At 41.6% G+C, this 24425-nt stretch overlaps 2 protein-coding genes across 5 annotated transcripts; one reads left to right on the top strand and one right to left on the bottom strand.

Moving 5' to 3' along the window:
* Nucleotides 1-4655: 4655 nt before the first annotated feature.
* On the top strand, nt 4656-7749 carry SAP18 (Sin3A associated protein 18). Its single transcript, XM_005516259.3, has 4 exons — nt 4656-4769; nt 4990-5099; nt 6487-6609; nt 7277-7749. Exons 1-4 carry the CDS (start codon nt 4656-4658, stop codon nt 7431-7433), a joined length of 504 nt encoding a protein of 167 aa, XP_005516316.2. The 3' UTR covers nt 7434-7749.
* A 5877-nt stretch (nt 7750-13626) lies between these two features.
* SKA3 (spindle and kinetochore associated complex subunit 3) lies at nt 13627-24418 on the bottom strand. Of its 4 annotated transcripts, none has more exons than XM_005516757.3 (9): nt 24230-24418; nt 22631-22695; nt 21574-21739; nt 19242-19662; nt 17511-17614; nt 16623-16804; nt 16205-16420; nt 15958-16070; nt 13627-15122 (listed from the first exon to the last, which is right to left on the bottom strand). In XM_005516757.3, exons 1-9 carry the CDS (start codon nt 24333-24335, stop codon nt 15089-15091), a joined length of 1407 nt encoding a protein of 468 aa, XP_005516814.2. In that variant the 5' UTR covers nt 24336-24418; the 3' UTR covers nt 13627-15088. The 4 variants fall into 4 exon arrangements, with proteins under 4 accessions (XP_005516814.2, XP_087908363.1, XP_087908361.1 ...); XM_088052237.1 differs by having other exon boundaries at nt 16205-16417; XM_088052235.1 differs by having other exon boundaries at nt 16623-16801.
* Nucleotides 24419-24425: the final 7 nt, after the last annotated feature.

Below are 24425 nucleotides of genomic sequence, written 5' to 3'. Positions count from 1 at the left end.
CAGGGTTTGTTGTTGGTGTTTTTCTTTTCTTTTCTTTTTTTTTTTTTTGTAATATTACTGTTCAATCCTGTGTGTTTGCTTTATGAGAGTATTTCTAACAGGAGTAAGCATACCTGACAAATTTAATTTCTTTCTCAAAAGTATGTGGATACTGCAGGTTTCTGACAAACTGCTGTTGGTATCTAAATTGAAGAGAAGTAACAGATATGTGAGTGATAATGTTTATCTGCCTAATACATTATTCTTTGAATATTTTTTTCTGAAACTGAAACAAAAGCATCCTGAGGATACTCTTTTAGGAAACACCTGATGTGGAATAGTTCCAGCAGAATGGCAGAATTGTAACATTTGGCAACATCACAAATGACTTTCAATTTTTATTCAAGGTCTTACACTGGCAGGTATGAGGCAGCTTGTTTACAAGGAACAGCAGTGGCTCTGCCTTGCGTACACTACCTGTGTGCCTGGAGCGAGCACAAACCTGCACAGCCTGACTGGTGCTACTGTCACATTAGCAGTTAAACCATTTTGCAATATTGCAGAACAGTAAATCACCTTCAAAGCATTTTTATTAACTTTTAGTCCTTCTGATGACTTTGCAGAGGAAAAAAAAAAGAAAATAAGAAAAGAAGAGAAAAACATATATGTAGCTTATATACAACTACAGATTCTTCCCAGGTAGCTGAGTCTTGGTGCTCCTGAATCAGGATGCTGTCTCAGGGGTTTCTATAGGCTTTACACATCCAGTGCCAGGGTCCTTTCCTACAACCCAGCCCCAGCAGCCTGTCCTGCACCAACTCATTCACTTGCTGCCTCACAGGCAGGTTGAATAGGACCACAGAAGCCCAAGAGTTACGGTGCATTTTGTGAGCCCAAATCATCTAAATTCAAAGCAGGGAACAGAAACTGAAGCTTATATGAAAACAGTGTAATTGTCTAGCAGCACTACAGGCTTCTTGAAATTCACACTAACTTTGGTGCGAAACACAGGAAATTAAAACACTAGTGAAATCTACTGCATACAGAGCATTCTGAACATAAAAACACATCCATGACATCACTATGACACAAAAGGTAGGAAATACCAGTGATTGTGTTTGCAAATAAGTTGTGCTTGTGCTCTTCCTCCACCAGTTAAAGTTGGTTTGCAGTAGAAGCTCCATCTAATTTGAGACTTTGCTCTCTCAATTGATTGTAAAGATGTTTGAAAGTTGACTGTGCTGTTGCCAGAATAGGGTAGTTGAACTTCCCACAATCAAGATAAAGATCAAGTCCTCTATCAAACAGGCTTTATGGCATACACATACAATGAAGAAAAACTAAGGAGCTGTGTATTGTCCTGGTTATAAAGAAGTCAGAAACACAGCCAATAAGCCAGAAGTCCCGGGACCCTTGGGAACCTGCTGCCGAGGCTAATTCAGTTTCCTTGAACTCACGTTCGATACATTCATGAGTCTGAAACGTTTGGAACTCCTTTTTCTGGTCATGCTACAATGTTTCTAGTTTCTGGGGGGGATTGCCTCCATGGTTGATATCCCAGGCTCAGCTGTGCCGTTACTTTCTGTATCTTCCCAATGACATTTGTTATTTGCTACAATCCTTCCGTTCTGCCTAGAAAGTTTTAAGCTGCCCAGTACCAGCTGCTTCTTTTGTTTTTCCCTTTCAGTTAGGGAAAGTTACTCACAGTAAAGTTACTCACAGTATGTGCTTTGTAGGTCAATGGGCTCCTTGACCCACAGTGCTCCTCTCTAAAGGCTGTGGCAGCTTTGCCCGGTCCCATATCCTAATGGCATCAACTCGCCATCTCATTCATGCCTGTCCTAGATGCCCCAACAAACAATTCACAGTTTGCTATTTAAATAACCACTTCCTTAAGAACATGTTTTAACAATACTTATAGGAGCAATTCATGCTTCCAAACCACTTGTCTCCTACTCTACAGGTATTCTACAGGAAAAGTTTGAATCATATTTTGGACCTTCACAACAACAAAGGCTGGAGACTTGCTCCTATGCACAGTCTTACCCAGCCTCACCACCTCAGCGGGGATCTTTCATTTTTCTTACAGTGTACCCTATATATATACGTGTTTGCATGTAAAGACATTTTTTGCACAGCACACAGTGTCCCTGAACAAGCAGAGGAGACCTCTTACCCCCCAAAACCTAAGGAAGTGTGAGGGGAGGGTGAAGCAATCAACCATCCCGCTACACTGAAGGGATACACACTGCTCCAGTCCTATTCTCTCCCTCCACCTCCCAGCTGCTCCTGGACATGCATTTCCCACCCCTCGCCTTGCACCAGGTGTAGCAATCGTGGAATCAGTTTAGAAAGTGTCAGGTGAAATCAACCGAGAGAAACAGCCTCCATTAGATAATTTTCTCTTAAATTGGGGAACTTAACTTATTTTTGGAAGTATCTAGTGAGAGTTATGCTTGGCAGAAGGGAGAGAAAAACCTGTCACAAGCAGTGGGAGCTAAATCCCCCTTCTCTGGCAAAAGCGAGCAGTTGGACCAACTCCAGCACATGAGACCTCAGCCTAAACCTGTGGGAACCCATTTTATGGTGTTATGCCTTGTTTAACCAGACAGCCCCATCCTGAGTAAAACCCACACCCTGCAGCCACATCACTCCATTTTAATTTCCAAATAATTTTCAACCTTTGCTTCCAAACACTTGATGTAAGAGTCTAAGATTTTTAGACTGAAAATAAATTGTATTGATACAGTTCATGCATAACAAATTAATTAATGCTTTAATTTATGTAAAACTCAGGCACACTAGGGTCAATTTTCACATAAATAATGTAATCACAAAGTTCTAACAGAAGGAACTACTCAGATTTGTAACAGAATTGTGCTTTATTTGTTACAGCTGTTCCCTTACAATACTTGACATAGATTCCTTTGTTTCAGAAATGGTAGTTCACACACTGAGCCCAAAGTGTGTATTATCATGGCAGATATAATTAATTTTATTAGAGTGATAAACTGAATTGTTGCCTGGGAAATCAAAATCCACGAATGGTGGCAAGGCTGACTCATTGCCTATGGTAACAAAATGATGATTTTCTCTAACTTAATATAGATTAAAAACTGTACAACACTATCCAGACTACTACAAAAGGAAGTTAATAAAAACTGAGGGTCAACTGTAGTAGGTTGCTGGTTCTTTTGTCCTGTATTTGGTGAGCCATAAATCAACATTTTAAACCAAATACTGTTTCTTATATTAGAGTGAAATGCAAGAGCTTTTTTTTTTTTTTTTTTTTTTGTAGTATGGACTCATAACCCTTTTTCTTTTTTATGATATACAGAGAAACATAACATGCAAATGCATTTTTATAATATTTATCTCCCTTTATATTTTAATAATATTTTTCTCCCCTAAATATTTTTTTCAATAAATAATGCCTTTGAAACATGCATCTACAGTGTTCAGAAGAGTGAAATCAAACCACATCACCCTTAGAGCACAGGTACTTCAACACTTAAAACACCTAAACAAGCAGTTGCTTTTTGCATGGTGGAGAACTTAAAATACTTACTTGTGGTGCTAGACTTACACTCGGGACAGCAGCCCAAAGGCACCCGGAGCCCCCTGACTCAGGGGCGCGTACGGCACAACCTGCGACAGCTCCGGTGGCACTGCTGTTCTCTGCTGCAAGCACCAACAGAGAATGATGTGAGGAGTGCAGGCACACCGCAATAATATAGCATCAAATACGGCTTAACGGAGTGCTTAAGGGATGGGAGGATGTGCGCTACGAAGACAGGTTGAGTGAGCTGGGATTGTTCACAGACACGGCTCACTGTATGGGAATACTTGGGGGGCAGGAGCAGAGGCTGACAGCCAGGCTTCTCAGCGACGTCCCGCAACAGAACCGGAGGTAAAGGGCACAAACTGACAAAAGAAATAAACTTTTTTGTTAGTTTCTATTTTTTTTTTAACTGCAGAGACGACTGAGCCCTGGAGCAGGTTGCCCAGGGATCTCCATCCTTGGGCATACTCAGAATCCGTGCAGCCCTTGCTGATGCTGCTTCGAGCAGGGTTTGGAGCGGGCAGCCTCCTACAGTCTCAGCAAATCTTTGAGTCCCTGATGTGTGATTATCTTGCACCTGAGAGCACGCTTCTGCTTATTTTTACAGGGAACTGTAATTATTTTTACAGTTTTACTCTCAAAACGAGAAATAAATTCAGTGGAAGTGATCCAAAAGTAAATTCTGTGAAAACAACTGAGCCCCTCTTCCCCCATCGCTTTGAGTAACAAGCAGCTCTCGACATTTTAAAAAAAGCTACCACAAAACCACGTATTTTGTACTCTTTTATAGATATTATATATTCTCCCTTATTTTGTAAGACACAACTGCAGACTCAAATTTAACCTAATAAAAGATTCCACATGTGGGAAAAAAAAAAAAAAAGAAAAAAAAGAAAATGGGAAGCGTATGCATTTGCTCTTTCCCTAAATGTAATATTAAGGGAAACTAGATTCTGAGTAGATTTCCCGCTAGTTTATCTCACCCTGAGGCTCTTAGAGCGGTTCGCTGTGCAACTTTCCCCTGTACGAGACCGGCGGCTCCCTGAGGGAAGGGCGGTGCCTCAGGCCTGGGGGAGGAGCCCCGCCGGGCTCGCCCCGCCCCTGCTCTCGCGAGATGGGCGGCGCGCGGCGCGACATCCGGGAGCGGCGCGGCAAGATGGCGGTGGAGTCGCGGGTGACGCAGGAGGAGATCAAGAAGGAGCCGGAGAAGCCGATCGACCGCGAGAAGGTGTCCCGAGTGCGGGCTGCTGGTGCCGCGCCGCTTCGCCGGCCGCTCCAGGGCGGACAGCGGGGGGTGGGGGGAGTGGTGAGGTGTAGTGACGAGGAGAGGCCTCCGGCGGAGGGGGGGGGGGCGTGGCGAACGACCTCTCATCGTAATCCCCACCCCTGCGTCTCTTCGCCCTCATCCCCGTCCCCATCCTCATTCTCATCCCCTCCTCACCCCGCAGACGTGCCCGCTGCTGCTTCGCGTCTTCACCACCAACAATGGGCGGCACCACCGCATGGACGAGTTCTCCCGCGGCAACGTGCCCTCCAGCGAGCTGCAGATCTACACCTGGTGAGTGACACCTCCTCTGCGCCTGGCCATGGCGCGGGACCAGCCGGGCCTCGCCTGGGCCCCAGGGGCCAGGAGGAGCTGTGCAGGCTCCGAGCAGTTTTCGCTGCTGCTGGTGTGGAGCGGCTATGGCTGTGCCCTGGCAGCTGAGAGGAGTTAGCTCTGGAAGCGCAGCTTTGCGCGGCAGTGAGCGCTCAGCCACTGAGATTTAGTGCGGCTGAAGTGCCTATTTACTGCTGCATGTAATCGGTGGCTTGTGCTGTGGCGATGGTTATCACAGCACATCTTCTCAACGCAGAGGTTCTCCTTTAATGCGTATATTTTGTTCCGTTTATTCAGTAGATGTAATTGTCCCAGAAGGCTCGAAACGTGTGAATGGTTTCTTGATTTAACTCGGACTCCTCTGAGAGTGGAGTAATGAGTTTTCTTTTTGCATGGCCAGGTAGCAGTGCTTTAACAGAGAGCTGCTTTTTATCACTCTCAGATTTATTTTGGAGAACTGCCTTAGTCTCCATTGCAAACATGTTAGGCTTTGTTTGTAGTATTTTGAATAATGCCTTTAAAAAGGAATTACGCTGCTTTTTAAACCCTGCATGATGTTTGCCAGAGTTGTAACTCATAGGTTGTGTAGTTGAATAAATCAGTTTTTGTGGATACCAAAGCATGCAGTTCTAATTTACTTCTAAGTGGGATTTATGGACTCTGTCCAGGCTGCTGGTGGTGTCTGAGTTGTTTCCCATCTGCAGAAGTCAGAATGGGCATTGTCTGTCAACACACTGCTTCTTGGTTGCCTGAAGCATGGAGTGAGTGCACAGTCTGTATAATTAGAGACACTTTACTTGTGATGACTGAGTACTTTTGTTCTTGAAATTCTAGACATGAGCTTTAGCCCTGCTCTGGTTGAAGGCTGGGTAAAGGAGTGCTGCCTGGTAGGACAGAAATGGAAAGCTATTTTATTTTTCTGCTTTTCTTACATTTCCTCTAACAGTTAATAAGCTTATTCTAATACACATGTCAGCTTAGGTGAGGAAACTCTTACACTGTACTTTGTGTGAATGTATTTAAAAAAAAGGCTCCTGCTGTTTAAATGGCAACTCTTCAGAGAGGCCTGGAGATGCAGATGTTGAAATGTATACAGAGATGAAGAGATTGATCTGAATATTCCAGTGAATCAGACACATTTGCACTAGAGCATGTTGCCTCCAGTGTGCCCTACCTGGTGAATTCTCCCAGGTGTTACAATCGGTAACTGTGGACATAGGTAGGCCAAGGCAGAGAAACATATAGTTAAGTTGTAGCAATATATTGATTCCATCTTAAATGTTTTGGGAAGCTTTCTTTACTGTTCCTTGGAGAGTGTGAAGCACTTTGATTTGTTTGTTTAATCTAGGATGGATGCAACTCTGAAAGAGCTGACCAGCTTAGTGAAAGAAGTTTACCCAGAAGCACGGAAGAAGGGCACACATTTCAACTTTGCAATTGTTTTTACAGATCTCAAGAGGCCTGGCTATAGGTAAATGACATTTCTTCTGTAAGTTAATAGAATACTTGGGGCACCAGAACAGTAAATTGTTCTTTATTAATACTGATTTAAAGTTCAGAATCCACATACCAAACTTCTGAAGTTTTGTATGGTGACTGCTACAACCTTAAATTGTGCTGGTGACTATCCCTGTCAATGTGTTCCCAAAACTATGAACCTGTGTGCTAGAGGGCAGTGGTTGCTGTATTGGCAACTGGAACATGGCCCTCCAACCTGAGATGATGCTTTGTTCCTGGTAGGTCTTGCACCTGAGTTACAGCAGTGATCTTGTTGCAGGTGTTTCTCCTCCAAAATGATATGAGCTAATCTTTGTCAGTGTCCAGTGGATGTACCCTGCTTTGGAATCTGGTGGGGTCTTGTGCTTTGTCTGTATGGCAGGGGGTAAGGGGTTCTCACTAATATTTAACATAATAGGGTAGAAGGCTCCTCTGTGCTGTGAAAAAGAGCAGTTGGTGTAGCTTTTCTTGATGCACCCAGGTCTGCAGAGAAAAACCCCAGTGTTTTGAGTACACAGCCACATGTGTGCAGTGCAGGGGGTGGCATGGGAAGGGAGCTGTGAACCAGTGCAGTTCCTGTTTTGGACATCTGGAGAGATTGGCCACTGATAACTAATTTGCCTTTCCTCTGCTACTCACAGGGTGAAGGAGATCGGCAGCACCATGTCGGGCAGGAAGGGCACAGATGATTCCATGACATTGCAGTCTCAGAAATTCCAGATAGGAGACTATTTGGATATAGCAATTACCCCTCCGAATCGTGCACCACCCCCATCAAGCCGCATGAGACCTTACTAAAGTCTTACTTCTCTTTGTATGATTACATATTCTGATTACTCCTACTTGCTGTTCTAAAGCAGGCTTATTTTTTTGCTTTTGTTGCCAAGTACCTGAAGACAAAGCTGAGCATTGTAGAAGTTAACCCTTAAACATGAACATCTAGTTTGTTTAGAAGAAACCCCTTCAGCAGCACCATCATCCTATCCCTAATTGTTACAGTCTGAGTAGTAAGTTAGTGTGTCCAGTGTTCTGAAGACTTCCATGAAATATGACCAGGAGGGTTACAGGTGTTCTGTAGTTCTGTCTTGTTTGGAATAAAAATTGATGTTATTAATCTTTTGACTGTTTAGTGGTGTTTCAGTGCTTGAGGCTGCTCTGTGTTAGAAGTTACTAATGGTGCTGGGGGGTGTGGAGGGTGTTTAGCACTCAGTTTCTAGAATCTGAAAATGGAGGAAGGGGTAGCTCAGGGATCTCAGTTGTCCATGGGGCAGCTGGAAGACTGGTGTGTCTGGTGTTGCCTGGTACCTTAAGGAGCGGGATGAAGAAGGGGTGACCTATGTCCCAGCAAAGTGGTGCAGGGTGGGACTTAGCTCAGTGCTTGCCAGCTGGATTCCCTCTGTCACTGCAGGGGGAGATGCTTCTGGTCTTCCAGCAGAGGGTCCAGCTGTCCTTGGCTGACTGGGAGCATCCAGCTGGTGTGGGCAGGACCAGGTGCTTGGTTTCTGCACCTTGAGCCCCTGTGTGCTCAGAGCAAGGCACGGGCAGGAGCAGAAGCAGTAACTGCTCGTTAGAATCTCCACCTTCCTCACCCAAGGCCTGAGCAGAGGCTAGGACTGAAGTAAAGGTTCCTGTCTGCTGAGGACAAAATGTGCTTTGTGTCATGAGCTGGGATCTATGTTTGCTTTTTTCTTTTTTACTTCTCAGGAGTCCCTTGGTTCAGTCTGAGGTAGTTCTGCCCATGCCTTAACTCTCTTCTGTCCCCCTTCTCTGGGTTCTAAGTGAGGGAGTTGCAATTTTGCTCTCCAGAAGAGGTTTCCTGACTTGTAACACTTCACAGAGGTAATCCTTCTCCTGCCCATGCCCTGCCAGTGATACCAGACCCCCACCTCCCTTCCAGAGTCTCTCCGAGCATCCCCTTCTCCCTGTCCTTTCTCAGAGGACCGTCTTTCTCTGCCTCCAACAAGAGACAAACATCCAGATCACTCCTGCAGGTCTCCAGCCTGTGTTCCCTGGCCTCTGGCTGCAGCAGCAAGCCCAGTGAGCTGGGCTCCCTGGCAGGGCCAGAAGCATTTTACATCCTGCCTGTGGGGTGCAGCACAGTCAAATAGACCCAGCTACAGAACCAAGTTAACTTCCCCTAATTTCTTTTTTACCTAAAAAAGTAGCAGCTACTGGAGGCTGCCCTGCTCCCATACATGGGGCTTCTTCCTCTTTCTGTGTCTCTTCTGGTGTGTCTTTCCTGCCTGTCATGAAGGACTCTCTGCTGTGCTTCCCCAAGCAAATTTGACTTTTAGTTCTAATTTTCCCCCCTCATTTTATGCACCTAAGCCAATGTTGTTTTTTTTTTTCAATCTAATAAACAGAAAAGAATACCTTCTTTTTATATAAAAAAATGCTATTTTTTTTCCACAACCCCCACACCATTACCTTGTAACGCCTCACTTAAATATTGCTGCCACTGTTGATCATTAGACAGGTTTTCAGTTAACAGGAGGAAAAAAGATTCTTTTCCACATACTCAGGCCTTAATTAAGTTTTCACAGTCACCTTCCGATTTCATCATCCCTCCAGTATAGGTACATACATATGTACGGCCACAAACAGAGACTACAGCATCAGAAAGCCAGCACTGGTTGCAGTGGCAGCACAAGCCTGAGAGAAGTTCTGCAACACTTTTGGGAGAGGTCATGGTGTAAGGGTTGATTGCCTCCTTAGTGTAAAGATGGAGGACAACTCCCACACTTTTTCAGCAAGCTGGGCAGCAGCATAGTCTTCCCTCTGTGTTTGCCATCTGACTGGAGCAGTTGTGAAGACTTAAATTTTACTTTACAGCTCTGCTTCAAAAGCAGTAACAGCTGTGATGCAGCAGGAACACATCAAACATTATCAGCAAGTTCTCACTTTTGCATTGGAAAGCATGGAAAAATGAGGAGGTCTCTGAAATCCTGTCGTGTCAGAGCAGGTGAATGATGACTACCAGGGAGGGTAGTGTTCAAAGAGCAGCACTATAAGTAATGCAACAGCTAAGATTCAACCTGCCAAAACCAAAGCAATCCAATTATCTGCTGCTGTCTAAGCCCTCGTGTCTGGACTTTGTGTGACTCAGATGGGTTAAAAAAACCAGCATCGGTTCCCCCTGTGGCATGTGCCTTGCAAAACACCCATGTGGTGTTGTGCACCTGGCCACAAACACCTGCCAGTGGTGAGGAGGTGTCTGGCTGGCATACTGGGGCAAGGTCCTAACTGCCTAATGGCTGGGGTCAGAGGGGCTGGGGTGTTTGGGACCCTCCCTGGGGTATTTCCAATCTCACAGAACTGACAGGCTTAAATAGAAACAACCTCACCCAAAACCTAAATTGACCTCCTCAACACTCAGCACGAAAATCCAGTGCAAATGACAGCCTCAAGGGCTCCTCTGGGTGAGCTCCTCCAGCTGCTGGCTGAGCTGTCAATTCCCCAAGCTGTGCTTCAGGCAAACACGAGGTAGTGTTTTCAGACTTAAAAAGACCTGGGGATCTTTAACAGGGGCCTGCACTTGGCCCAGGCTTTAGAGGACAGGAGGGGAAACCAAAACAGTGGTTTCCATGAGGGCATTTGAGGAAGAGTACCAGGCACACAGCAGTCCCTGAATGCCCTCAAATGCTTGCTCAGCTGAGGCTGTGTAGAGTCCAGGTTGGGTAAAGCTGGTAAAGCATGCCCCATCCCCACTGCCTTTGCCGTAACAATATTTCTGGAGAGCAGGAGGCTTATGCTAGAAAGGGAGACAGGAAGCACATGCTTATGGAAGTACTAAAGGTTTCAAATAGGTCTCACCAGCCACAGCAGCCTACACAAGCAGGAACAAACCACACCAATGCTGCACTTATGGATAGGGCCCTCTTGCAAGTGCCAGGTTAGTCCTAGCAGCTCTGTTCTCTCCAGCCCAATTCATGCACAACCACCCAAGTTGTTCCAGTGAGAGGGGAGTTGGTGAGGAGTGTTGGGTGTTGTAGTGAAGAGGAGGAATTTCTGCAGCTGCCACCAAAGTGATTATAGAGAAACAGCTTTAGGCAGCCTTACCAAAGCAGCTAGATAGACAGGATAGGATTCACCCAGCCAGGAAAGGAGGACATCGTGGCTCCCACACCCATCCTTTCCCTTCTCATGCCTCAACAACTGCCAAGGCTTTTGCAGGCAGGCAGTGATTTGGGTCAGTGCAGTCCCTGTACAATTTAACCCTGAAAAACGGTAATTAGCTCCCAGTGGTTGGGAAAGTGGAATGGATTTCCCTGCAGCCACAACTGCTGTGATGCAAGCAATAACCTACAGTGTGGGACCTGCAGCTGGGGGAGGAAAGGTGGGAACATGCAGAAGGCCCTAGATTGGTTTACAACAATTTTGAAAGCAATCATTAGAGAATGTAACCCCAGGGCTTTAAGCCAGGAATACAATATGTCAAAAACTGTGGAAGCAATTTGAACACCTTCCGGCTGGATATTCTGCAACTATGCTTTGCTTGACCTCTTCCCACATAAATGCCTGTGTGACAGAGCATCTTATTCCATGGACCATTTCCCATGCATTTGTGCTACTTTTTAAAAAAACTCTTCAACTTGCATTAGGCAAGACAAATTCAAAGAAATTCCTGCATCTGGTCAGCTCCCTGCTATGTCAACTGCCCCTTTGTAAAAAAGTAGGTATTGGTGTAAAGTCTTACATTTAAGCTGGTACTGGCAGCATCACCAATGTCTTCCTGGCAGAAAATTGTGCTCCTTTGGAAAATATATGTGTGATTCCACAGTGTGGCCACTGGATATTGTCTTTGCTCCTTAGAAACACTACAGTATCTGTATTATTGTCTCATGGGGAAACAACAAGGTACTCCCAAACCAGAAGGCAGATCCAACACCAGCTACAGCTGTTGATGGAGTGTGTGCAACTGCCAAGAGTGCTGGAACATTTGAATAGGGACAAGAGGGAACAAAGCAAATACAACATTTTAAAGGAAATTTAAAGCATCCATGGTGCTTTAAAAAAAACAAGGAAGCCTGGAGTCCAATTATTACTCTGGTGGTTAATAAAAACATGAATAAAAGCACAATGGGAGACACTAGAAGCAATGCTTGTCAATTATCCCTTTGACAACCATCTCAGAAGTTTCATACCACCGAGAGACCTATGATTGTGTGAGGCAAAGTATTTCCCAGATAAGGAAGCACTGACCACCTTATTAAGGGGCTTCCTGAGCAGAACAATTGAGATGTTCCTTTGACAACAAATGGGATTAGGGGGGTTCTGTCAGCTGATACTTTTGATATACTTAAAAAAAAAAGAAAAAAAAGAAAAAAAAAATTAAGAACCATAGCAAATGAAGGAAAAGTAAAGGCTATGCTTTTATGGTTACTTCCCAGATGTTTTTAAATACTGAAAAGCAATTTTGTGCTGGGCTAGCACAAAATTTCTGAGAGCAGGCACTGCTAGGAGATGTGATCCCCTTCTCACCCTTCCCTTACATCTGACCCAGCACTCACACAGGCTAAAGCTGAGCTTGAGATTACTGTTGGGAAGGGCAAACTAGAAAACAAAAATAATTAGCCTTTCAGTGTCTTGGCAAATGAAGAAATCCATTGTAAAACTGTATAACCCCTAGATTCTGTGCAAGGGAATTGGTGAAACAGGCTCTAGTGGAAGCAGCCTCCAGTTAAACTAAATAAAGCGCAACACAAAACTGTTCTCTGGCAATTTTGCTTGTTTCCAGGTGATGACTGTCTCTTACAGAACCACTGTGTTTGCTGCTTACGTGGCTACTGGTTATCCAAATGGCACTTCCTGACAGGCCAATGCTGTTGAAGAGATTCACCCCACAAAAAACCAACATGTAAAATTTAGGTTATTTTGCATTGTTCCCACTTTGATGTTTGATGTGTTATTAAGTTTAGAGTGCAGCTGGATGAAACTTTCTCCAGCAGCAACACTGGCTTAAGAGTTTTACCCTCTTCCAGCCCCATGGCCACATCCTTGGTTTGTTCAGACAGCCACACAGCCACCTGTCCCACCCCCCATGCTATAGCAGATTGCACAGGATTGCATCCAGGTGTGTTTTGAATATTTACAGAGAAGGAGACTCCACTGCCTCTCTCAGCAGTGTTCCAGTGCTTACACTTTCACTGCCATTTCTGCCCTCCCCCGCCATTATTCAAACTATTGTTTAGGACATCCTGAAACCTAAAGGAATTTCAAAGATGTAGTACAGCAAACTGAAATTAGTTTTTGTTTTGCTGCCGTGATTATATCTATCTCAGAGCATTGCTTTGCCTATAGAAAAAGAATACAAATACAAACAACAATATTATGTGTGTTAGAGTAATATTGCCGGCAAGAAAAACAAAACCGACACAACTTAATTTCTTGATTCCAAAAAGTCTCATCCCTATATCATGTCACAATAGCTTGAGTAGACCAGAAGATTTTAAGGTTTCATTTGTCATAATGAAGATAATTATTAGTTAATAATATGTAGCAAAAAATATTAATAGGCAAGCAAAATTATGCAAGTGACTTGCAGGAGAACCTCAGCACTGCAAGGTACAGCTCCACAGCTCTCTAATGGAGGAAAACACAGTGGAGTGCCGAGTTGTTCTCAAGTTTAGGGAAGAGACTTTTCTAAGCCCTTTGTGAATTTAATTAGTTGAAGGCAGGGGGAATACATCAAGGTCTGGGACAGTAGTGCTGCTTGCTCCATTTCATGTTAAAAGAGTATCTGGCTTGCTTCAGGGCAGGAAAGAAAATGCAGGCTGTGAAATCCCTCCTGTTTAGTGCTGGTAAATCTGTCTGGTTGAAACCTTCTTGTTCTGCAGCAAGAATACTTTGTGCCTTTCCAAGGCCATTAAATTTCAGAAGCAGCATTCACCCCACCAGGTTTTTAATCTATGAAAAAGCTGGAAGCAGGTGTGGCCTTCACTCTCTGAAGAGGATGGGTAGAGCAAATAAGTGTTCTTATAGCACACACAAAGCATTTGAGACAGATTTATTTAGTATCCAATAGTGTTAATTAAGCTCACAGACTGACACACTAATACATACACACTTTTAAACAGAAACTATCAATTTCGATGACAGTGTGCCTAGGTCAGAACTAGTAAAAAATCACTTTCTCCAATTAATTTGTTGTATGCTTATAATGGAAAATTACTAATAGCAGGAAAAAAGGCACCTTTACTTGTTAAGTTTTAACCAGGACAAGTCTAAGCAAATGAAGAAATACTTGTGGGAATCTCTAGATGTTTGCATATCCTGAAGAGTCAAAAAAAAAATGTGGAGCTGAGTTCAGAAAAACACCCACTTATTCTCATCTCCTGGGACAGTCTCTCATGTGTTGCATGTTTGCCCTCATAGAAATGACAGAATTTCAGTCATCAGCTGGAAGGCAAACGCTAAGAACAGTCCTCAGTCACTTAGAGGAAAAGCTGACACTGGAAACAGCAAACTGGCTTCAAACAAGGATATGGAGCTGGGTTTTCTAGTGGAAAACAGAAAAAGTGCAGGTAGAAAAAAATCCTAGTTACTATGACTACCAAAAGAGTGCCAAACAGCTCTGAGAACTTCAGCTTGGTCAGCTAGTAAAGGGTTAGAAGTGACACCAGCACTGAAGAGAATACACATGGCAGCAGCAGGAGAGGAAGCAATCACCTACAGGCCTACCAGCAAATTCTTCCAAGCAGCTGAAGATACACATAACCAGTAATAATCACCCATTTTCAAATTGTTCACAGTAGAGCAAGAGTCACCTTCTAGGGCTACAAAGAAACCAGATGCACAGCACCTGATACAACGTTGAAGTATAAATAAAGAAGCCGCATGGGAAATACCTGTCTGCCAGAGCGGTAACAGTCCGTCTGATGCAGGAATGTGTCAGATACATCTTAGCAACGCAGAAAGGACTAAAAGCACAGAAGTACTTTAAACACTAAAGCAAGAGTTACTCTTCCAATACAAAACAATTTACTTGTTTCTGTTGAAGATACCAAATACTGTTGAAGTACCAGAGGACAGCCTCAGCCCTAAAATGACAGTCACCAGAACAGCCAGAGATATCCTCTTTTTAAAGCAATATACTGGACTTACCTTTTATTACAACCTGAGTGTACTCTCTACAGCCTACTGCAAATGCAATCCTACACAACAAACAACTGAAGTACCACCTTGTACATGGATCTTCATTCCTCTTTGTAGTGCCATATGTTTAAAACTCCTCAATACATTTTGACAATAATGTCAATAGAAAATTAAGCACAAGCTGTTAGTTCAAACAAGTTTATCCACATAATGGATAAAGAATTTTTCTCCATTAAAAAAGCCTTTTCTCGGTATGGCTCTTTCTTCCCATCAGTATTTCCTTTTGCTTTTTGAACTTGTTCTGGTTTGGTGATAAGATCCATGAATGTGAAAGTTTCAACATGGTCTTCAGTTTGATTTCAGATGTTTGTCTTGAAAACTCCATGATATCCTCTGAAAATATACCCAGATGTAATCATGAGCTTATTTAAATCATATTTTTAATTAGCAGAAGACAGAAATATTGAAAACTTGTCTTTTTTATTTTGACAACAAAAAAAAGAGTCAGCTAAAGTGAGATGACTCAAATGGATTCCAACTCCCAAGTATAGTAAGATACCAACTTTTATCAGTTTCACTCTGGGTTGTTGTTCCTTACATATTTCTTGTACCTCTTATTTAAATAATAGACTCTACAGACTCTTAAGTTTAACAGATAATCAATAAGCATAATATAGATTACATTGAATCAGGAATATGTATGCTTTGATAAAGTTGTCATAAAAGCTTTTTTATATTCAAATTGATGGTGTTCTTTATAAAACTATAATTCAATTGTTCTAAGATTACTCATACTTATTGTAGCTTTTCATTTAAAGAATTCTGTCTTTACCAAAACAAGGGTGAAATAATTTCTCACTTAGATAGTTGTCTCCAAATTATTTTGTTTCACTGCCTAAATTTACTCAGAAAACATTCACTGGTGCTTTAATTGCCACAGAACAAAGTATACCTTGAGATAAACCAACAGTAAAATTCTGCCTTCCTTTTTTTTTTCTTTTCTTTTTTAAAATTTGGGAGGATCCAAACACACCATCAGCTATAATATTTGTCCTTTATAAACAGGTAGCCATACACCATGCCAAACCCCAGTTATTTAGTCACAGAAACAAGGGCTGCTTTGATAGTAGAAAAGCAAGCAGCTACATTAATTTCTAAGTGCATTAAAGCCTCTTTGTACTTCCCACAAATTAAATTACTTAACCAAGTTTGTAAAATGTAATCAAACCTGTTCTCTTTGTTGCAGTAATCAGTGGAACTGCCTTCATAGCGTGTAGTTCCTGCCTTGGTCTCTGTTTCCTTGGCTTTAGAAGAGTATACCTTATTATATTGGGAAAGCATCTATAGGAAACATTAAACAGGAATAAAAATAATTACCTAAGAACTCAAAATAGATGGATTTCAGATAGAACTAGGCCCTTTTAATTCTAGTATTTTGATATTAAAATTAGCTAGGGAAAAGCATATTAGCTAACCTTTAGAACATTATCTGGTATCCTTGTTATTTCTGGAGGTGGAGGAGTATTGAGTAAATGGTCATAGTGTTCCAGTTTGGGAGGGGAAGGGTCACCACAATGTTTAAGATACTCATCAGAGCTCGCAGCAAACGGAATTTTTTCTTCTTTGTATGGTGTATCTTTTGCATCGTTCTTTGTCACTGACTCAATCTTCCCCCCTGACATTACCTGCTGCTGCAAAAGAAGTATTAAATGCCTTCAGTTAATTTACTTATGTTAGGTAAAGCATTTACTAAATATTCTTACAGAATTACTATTAGAAAGAACTTCTACAGTGACATAAGAAAAAATAGTATTGGAAAAGAATCCCAAGCTGACATATTAAAATCTGCTTAAGACAAAGTGTATGAAAATGTACATAATTGCTATTTACTACCTTAGCTTCTGCTTTTAGCCATCTTGTATGAAAATCTGGACACTGTGGTGTTGCTGTACGATTGGGAAGAGGCAGTTCCTTTGTCTCTGGTGACGTTGATAATACTGTGTTATTCGTTTTATCCTTCACATCCGGAGTACAGAACACAAATACCATAGGAGAAGCCATCCAGTCAGCTGCTGCTATCAAGGGTGAGCAAAATAAAATAAGAAGTACACACACACATATTCCTATTACCAGTTCCAGTTTCATTTTCTAAAACATGTATCACTTTAGTTGATATTTTGCTTGATTGAGCCAAATTACAGTATTCCTTAAAAGCAGCAAATGCAAAGTAGCCGTTCTAGTCCCACTACTGAATATAGCTGGAGAAGCCCAACTTAAATCAGCATTGATTTACCTTCTCATTTACTCAATTGTCACTATGTTTGTCTCAAGATTTTTAAAATAATCTACTTCTCCTCTCAAAGAAGTTTTAGCACTACTCTTGAAAAATTGCTGTCTTGCTAGCCCCTTCCTTTCCTGTCTTCAAATAGATCCAATGGGTATTCTCCGGAAAAAAAAGGCTAAGTAAGGCAAAACAGTAATTTTATTTCAAATATGGATAACGTATTTGCAGTTACAAAATGATCAATTCCTCTGCATAATTCCAAATGAGTACATGAATGTATGAGTACAAGAATGAGGAAAAATTTATAGGGAGTAAGAAACTTTCTCACAGAAGCCATCAACGTTTTTTTAGACATTACTACTCATATGATGACTTGCCCTGAAATAACCATATTTAGCTAGAAACACAATTTAAATTAACTATGTGTTTACAATGCATTTACACATGCATACTGTAAAAGTGCATATGTATATTATTTTCATAGATTTTTAACTTACCATTCTCAGCTCTCTTACTTGATTTTGATGCAGGAGTAACCATGATTTCCTTGACTGTCATTTCTGGCAAATTCCCTCCAGTATCATCTCCTCTTTTAAACAACCTGCAAACCAATTAGCTCTCAAGTATTATGAAGAAGTCACAATTGAAGAAATGTTGCCAACCTAATCACTTTTCTAGTATTCATTCATGAACATGCAAGTAAAAATTTAGTTTTCTCAAATCTGAATTTTTTATAGATTTTTTCATCTGTGATTCTACTGCAATTTGTGTTATGCAAATGTTCAGTCCAGGCACAAATGATCAATCACTGAGATTTCAATCTAAGGCATTAAGAAAAAAAACAAACCCAAACCAGATGTCCAGGGTTGGACAGATGATCAATTCTGTGTTAGGGGTTTTATTTTGAACTGCCTGTTGCCTATGAAATTATATAGTACAAGAGGAAATATCTTTTGCTTTTAAATTAATAAGGGTTTTGTGAACACAAAAAGATTTTTAATTGAATTTTTAACTTTAAATAAGATTGTTTATCTTAATCAAATATATAGAGCTTTAAAGTAATTTTAGTAATTACATAACTACTTAAAATGAGAGATACCAAAATTATTTTGAAATAAAATTTAGTTATTTCAAAGTGACAAGCTATTTAATATCAATTCCATAACACTGGAAACAGAAATTTTAAAAAATATTTTTTCATATTCAAGATATTCTAGTGAAACAGTGAAGTTAAGAGACAATACCAGGCAGAGAGGAAGCTTACCTAACCTGCACACAAGTCTGTGTCTTTAAAGAAAATTATTTTAAATGTTTAAAAAGTAATGTTAACTATCATAACCAAATTTAGATCTTCTCTACAAAATGTCTAAGCTAAAAAAAAAACCCAAAAAGCAGTATATTTTACTTAGATGAACACATCTCAAACTTTAGTTTAAATAAAAAAGCAGTTTTCAAGTCCGTTTTGTCTTTGAAGTCTTAGAGGTAGTTGAAACCATATGATTTTTAGTTTTTACAATGAGTAGAACCAGTGGAATTTTTAGAGTGGTTTTCATGCATATGTTCCTTGTTTTCCAAACAATTTCTCTGAATATCAAATATTTAGGTACTGTCAGCTTTCAAAATGGAACAAAATGGAAATTGCTAATACTACCTATAAAAACATGACCTATTAACTATACACATGACCTCACTGCTGCAATTATTTTTCTTTATAATTAGAACAGTGAAAATCTAGAGAAGTCTTTTCAGCAGAAGACTGGAGCAAAAGGAATATACTGTAAGGCAGGGCTTATGTTAGAAACAGTACAGTGCTTCTATAAATTTATTGAATGCTTTACAAACTGCTTTCTGTTTATATTAATAAAGCTTCTGCAACCTTTACACTGGCTGTGTAATATCTACAGCAGACAAGCCCCGGTTCAAACTTTTGGTTAAGGAAAACAACAGATCACATTGTGTTTTTCTCTTTGTAAATAAATTGTGTGTGGAAGGTTCTTATGGTGCAGTCAAGGCAAGGAGCACATCCAGATGTATTTCATGTCAGCATCTGGCACTGCAATGGGTACATGAAAAGATGTGTAGGGAGTTCAATGACACAGGACCCAGCGCCTGAGAGATAATCACCCACCTGAAGACAAAGAGATGGGCAAAAGGAGCAAGACATTAGATTAGCAAGAAGAAAATACAGAAAATTCAGTACAGAAACAATCTGAACTCCAGTAACTTACTTTTTGATTGTATGAGAAGTTTTATGAATAAGTGACATCGTGTAATCTTCATTCAGACACATGGTATGTTCACTCATGCTAAAGTGTTCAAGTTTTGGTGTTGCAGACTCATAGTCATCCATCTTTAGCTTACACTTGGGTGTTTTGGGCAAAGCCCGGGGTGTTCGCAGTTTTAGCGGAGTCTCATGCTTTGACTTTAGTTGGCGCGCACTTGTGTGCTGTGCTCTCAGCGCGCTCCAAGGCCTGGAGAAAGCATATTGTGAGAGACCGAAATCGGAGAGCTCGGGGTTATGCAGGGCGTCTTTGGGCAACGGTGGCTTCTCTGTAGAAGCAGAGAGGTGAGATACATCATTTGCTTTTTCTTCGTCAGATTTATTCTGGACAGACACTGCTGATTCACCGTTAACTTCATCCTCCTCTTCTTTATAAGAAAAGAAATGAAAAAAAAATTATGTCAGAAGTTTTTGTTTTAAGAATTTATAAAATAAATTGGGACACTTCCCCAGTATTCCAATTATTTCACTTGTTGTTGTAAAAACCGGATTCCTTCTTTCACTTTAAAGCACTGAACCTGAAGCTACAACAGATATCAAAAGCTTATATGGCTAAGCTATATTTATAAGTCACACATTTACTGAATTTCATTCTTGGTAAATATTATTTCTAGGGAAAATGAAATTCAAAGATTTTTACCTAAGTGTATTTTTCTCCCTGCACAGACATGAAAAGGTTTTTGGGAAAAGAGCAAAGACTGTACACAGTACTAGAATGCTCATTCTTTAGAAAAACAGTATTGAGGAAAGGTTATGAAGCAGCAACTAAAAACTTGTGAAAGGAGACAGCTTTTTCAAAAACAGGAGTCCACTGCAAAAATATGTAAACGTGTAATTTGTTCCTTTTTGGAGTTAGATAAACCAAAATGTTTGTGCATTTCTGCATGATGTAGAAAGTAAAGGACAATGAATCTGGTGAAGGGTCTGGGGCAGAAGTGCTGTGAGGAGCAGCTGAGGGTGTTTAGCCTGGAGAAAAGGAGCCTCAGGGGGGACCTCATCACTCTCTGGAACTGCCTGAAAGGAGGGTGCAGCCAGGTAGGGATCGGCCTCTTCTCCCAGGGAACAAGCAACAGGACAAGAGAACATAGTCTTAAGCTGCACCAGGGGAGATTCAGGTTGGACATTCGCAAGAATTTTTTAACAGAACAGGTAATTAGACATTGGAATGACTTCCCAGGGAGGTGGTGGAGTCACTGTCTTTGGATGTGTTTAAGGAAAGACTGAACATGGCACTCAGTGCTGTGGTCTGGCTGACATGGTGGTGTTTGGCCACAGGTTGGACTTGATGACTCAGAAGTCTTTTCCAACTTAATTGATTCTGTGAGGTGGGTAGAGGGAGGGAGGCTATTTAAAGTACTATACCTTCTGGTCTGCAGTGGTATTATGTCTTTAGATACACTTTTAGCTCAAAAATACAACTTAAATAACTTAACCTTGTAGCTCTGTTAGGAGACTTCTTTAAAGGCAAAGGGAGTATAGGAAGAAAGGTACTATAAAAATCAGAGCTTTCTGCCCTCTCTGTATAAAACAGCTATAGGAACTAAACTTGGCATCAATATGGTTCACAACCATAATTTTGTTTTGTGTAATGACTGGGATAATGCTCAGAGAAGGTTAAGACCCTGTCAAAGGCTTTTTGAAGCCTGATTGGGCCCTTGATACCAAATGGAGTATGTGTTGCATTGACAGGTGTAGTACTTTAACTCATTTGGCACATCTGGATTTTTCAGACAGTGGTATGCAGACTTTCTGACTGGATTAAGGACCTCCTTCCCCTCCAAGGATCAAGATGCTATTGCTTGTCACATGCCATCTAATTCCTATAATTCTTCTCTTGTTCCATTTGTGCTGTGAAACACATATTTTAAGATATTCTCTAGGGTGATTTAATTTAATGAAACCATCACATGTGAATACAAATCAAATGAGGTGGATCTACAATATTTCCTCATGCATGAGAAGCTGAAGCAGTGTAATTCTCTGGGTTATAAAAACATACTTGCTAACATATTTTCTGAATATAATTATTACTGAAAAAAACCCAAAACCCAACACACCTAAAGGCATGCCAGAAGATCTAATTCCAAGTGTTTGTGTTTTGGTTTATCACAAACCAAATTTATCAATCACAACAAAATCTTTCACCCTCTGGATATTGCTATAAAGCAAATGACATGGAGGTACTTGATCTCCTGACTAACAGAAATATACACATAGCTAAAGAGAAACATTTTATAAAAATACTTTCCTTCATATACTGTACTGACAAGAAATATTACCTGTAGAGTCTTTGACATGTGGTTTGTAGCCATATTTCTGGAACAGCTCTCTTATTTTTCCAAGATGTGCTGCATTTCTTTGCATCAAGGTTTCACTTGCCTTCATAAATTCTTGAATTGCTTCTTTTTCAGAGTAACTCTTGCCAAGACTGGTACTAACATCTTTCTTTGGGGACAGAGAGGGGAATATAGAAATACTGGTTTTCAAATCATCCCATGGTAGTTGTTTACACATTAAGCATTTTGGGAGTAAGTATTCAACTGCAATTTAGATGAAGATAAGCAGTGAATTTGGGTCTTTTCTATACCTGAAAACCATCAGACATATATACCTATGGAATACCAGGAATATAAAGGGCATAAGTGCATGGAAACTTACAAAAGTAACTGTAATGACAGTTTACAATATGATAACTACTTACTGGTAACCTTGCCAAGAGAATTATATGCTTTTACTCCAGAAAAATATGAAATAACAACAATTAACTTGGACTCTTACTCCATATGTACAAAGAATTAGTGCAGAGGAGAAGGTAAACCTCACTTTTAATATCACTAAATTATTTCTATATTGCTCATTTCTATAACCCATTTTTTCTGGTTCTGTATAAGAAACAGACAACATTTTTCACAAGCTGAACTAAATGGCTGAAGGTACTGAAACTTCTGTGAAGATTGGTTTTGTTCTAAAGGCTGGTCATGGAAAACATTCAAGCTTATCTTTTTTGTTGATGGCTGCTGTTCCTCAGTCATTCTCCTCATACCTTGGCACAGCTACAACTCCCTTGTAACCTTTGTTCCTTGCTGACCTGAGTGACAATAGTGACTGCAAACTAAGAAACATTGCTAACCTACTTTGGGTCACCCACAAGTTTTTGGGCATTATCCCAACATCCATGGTTATTATGAGGACTTAGGGATAAGAGAATAAAAATAAGGGCTATAATTGCTGACTAACAAAGTTGAATTGTGTCATAATGATCAAAACAGAACCATCAGTCTATGGAACATGCACACACATGTAATTTTTCAACAAGGAAGCAAGTTAAGATGTTACCTTCTGAGTCTTGATTTGGCAATGGAGGTCAAGCAAGACTGTTAGTGGAGATTCATCTTCATAGTCTTCAAGACACATGTTCACATAAAATAGTTTAGAAAACAAAAGAGGTGTCTTAGTGTTTCAGCATGAAAGTAACAATCTACATGGAAATGCAATTTCCTGTATTAGCAGATGAGAGGCTGGCCATGAGCTGTCAGTGTGCACTCCCAGCCCAGAAAGCCAAAGGTGTCCTGGGCTGCATCCAGAGCAGCGTGGGCAGCAGGGCCAGGGAGGGGATTCTGACCCTCTGCTCTGCTCTGCTCAGACCCCACCTGCAGGGCTGCAGCAGCTCTGGGGTCCCAGCACAGGGAGCACATGGACCTGCTGGAGCCAGTCCAGAGGAGGGACACCAGGATGTTTAGAAGGATGGAGCTCCTCTCCTTCAAGAAAAGGCCGAGAGAACTGGGATTGTTCAGCCTGGAAGAGAGGCTGCTTAAGGACTTTGTTTACAAAAGCATGTAGTGACAGGACAAGGGGAATGGATTCAAACTAAGAGAAAGACGATTTAGACTAGATATAAGGAGGAAGTTCTTTGCTGTGAGAATGATGAGACTCTGGAACAGGTTGCCCAGAGAAGCTGTGGATGTCCCATCTCTGGAAGTGCCCAAGATCAGGTTGGATGGGGCTCTGAGCTACTTGGTCTAGTGGAAGGTGTCCCTGCCCTTGACAGGGGTTGGAACTAGGCGACCTTTAAGGTCCATTCCAACTCAAACCATTCTGTTTCTATAATTTTAGACACGTTGGATTCATACATTAGAGAAAGAGAGTCAGTACAGACAAAACCAAAGAGAACTAGTTCCTGTCAGGTACCTTACACAGCAAAAACCTGCTCTTTTTACAGTGTGTTAAACTCCACAGAGACACTGCCCAGGCTTCCATTTAATGTTGCAGCTAATAATGTATATGACAGATATTGATAAAACAAGTAGGTCCCTGGGCTGTCAAGAATTACTTACGTTAAAATTACGTTAAAGAGCTTTGGACGAAATCAGAAAAAAAGTAATATAGAGACCAGTGAAAAACAAATATCAGCAAAAAATTGAATTCTCCCCTCGTATTTGCACTTGGGCAGATGCACTGCTCACTTACTCAACGCAGCAATCACCACTTGTTTCACTAGAAACCAAGACTAATGCAAATAGTGTAAAAGACGGCGCCTGCTACGTGACAAGATAAGCGCAATTAGAAGCCTGAGCTATCTGTCCGGAGAGAGACCGTGCCCTGCAAATGTTTTCCCATATCGATCCACGAAAAGAAAGAGAAGCAGGAATGTGATTTCCATTTCATCCCAGTCATCCTATTTTTCTCCGTGATAAAAACTCAGCCACACACCCACAAAGGAGCTCAGAGAGATAACGAGGAGGATCCCAAACAATTCCCAGCCGGGCAACTCCCAGGCTGACCTCCAGGCCCACCAAAGGCACTCCCAGGGGAGCACAGGGGAACGGTGGCAGGCGGGAACGCAAACCGAGCAAGGAGCCCCAAGAGGAGCAAGGAGGAACAATTGCGAAGCCACCAGGCCCTGGCGTGCCGCCCATGGCCGCGGGCTGCCCTTACCGGAGTCCTCCCGGCGCATGGCCCGCTCCAGCTGCTTCACCTCCTTCTCCACCATGAGGGCCAGGTCCCGCAGCTTGCCGAAGAAGCCTCTGGTCACGTCGTCCATGGCTCCGAGCGGAGGCAGCGGGATCGAGGCGGCGCCGAGCGAAACCGAACCGGGCCGGGCCGCGCGCGCGGCTGAGGGGCTTCAAACTGC

This window comes from Pseudopodoces humilis, chromosome 2 (assembly GCF_049639895.1).
Source record: "Pseudopodoces humilis isolate 2021_Gansu_Grassland_sample_001 chromosome 2, ASM4963989v1, whole genome shotgun sequence".
In the NCBI taxonomy this organism is placed as follows: Eukaryota; Metazoa; Chordata; class Aves; order Passeriformes; family Paridae; genus Pseudopodoces; species Pseudopodoces humilis.
The sequence above is the reverse complement of the archived record's forward strand: the minus strand, read 5'-3'. Positions and strand labels throughout refer to the sequence as shown.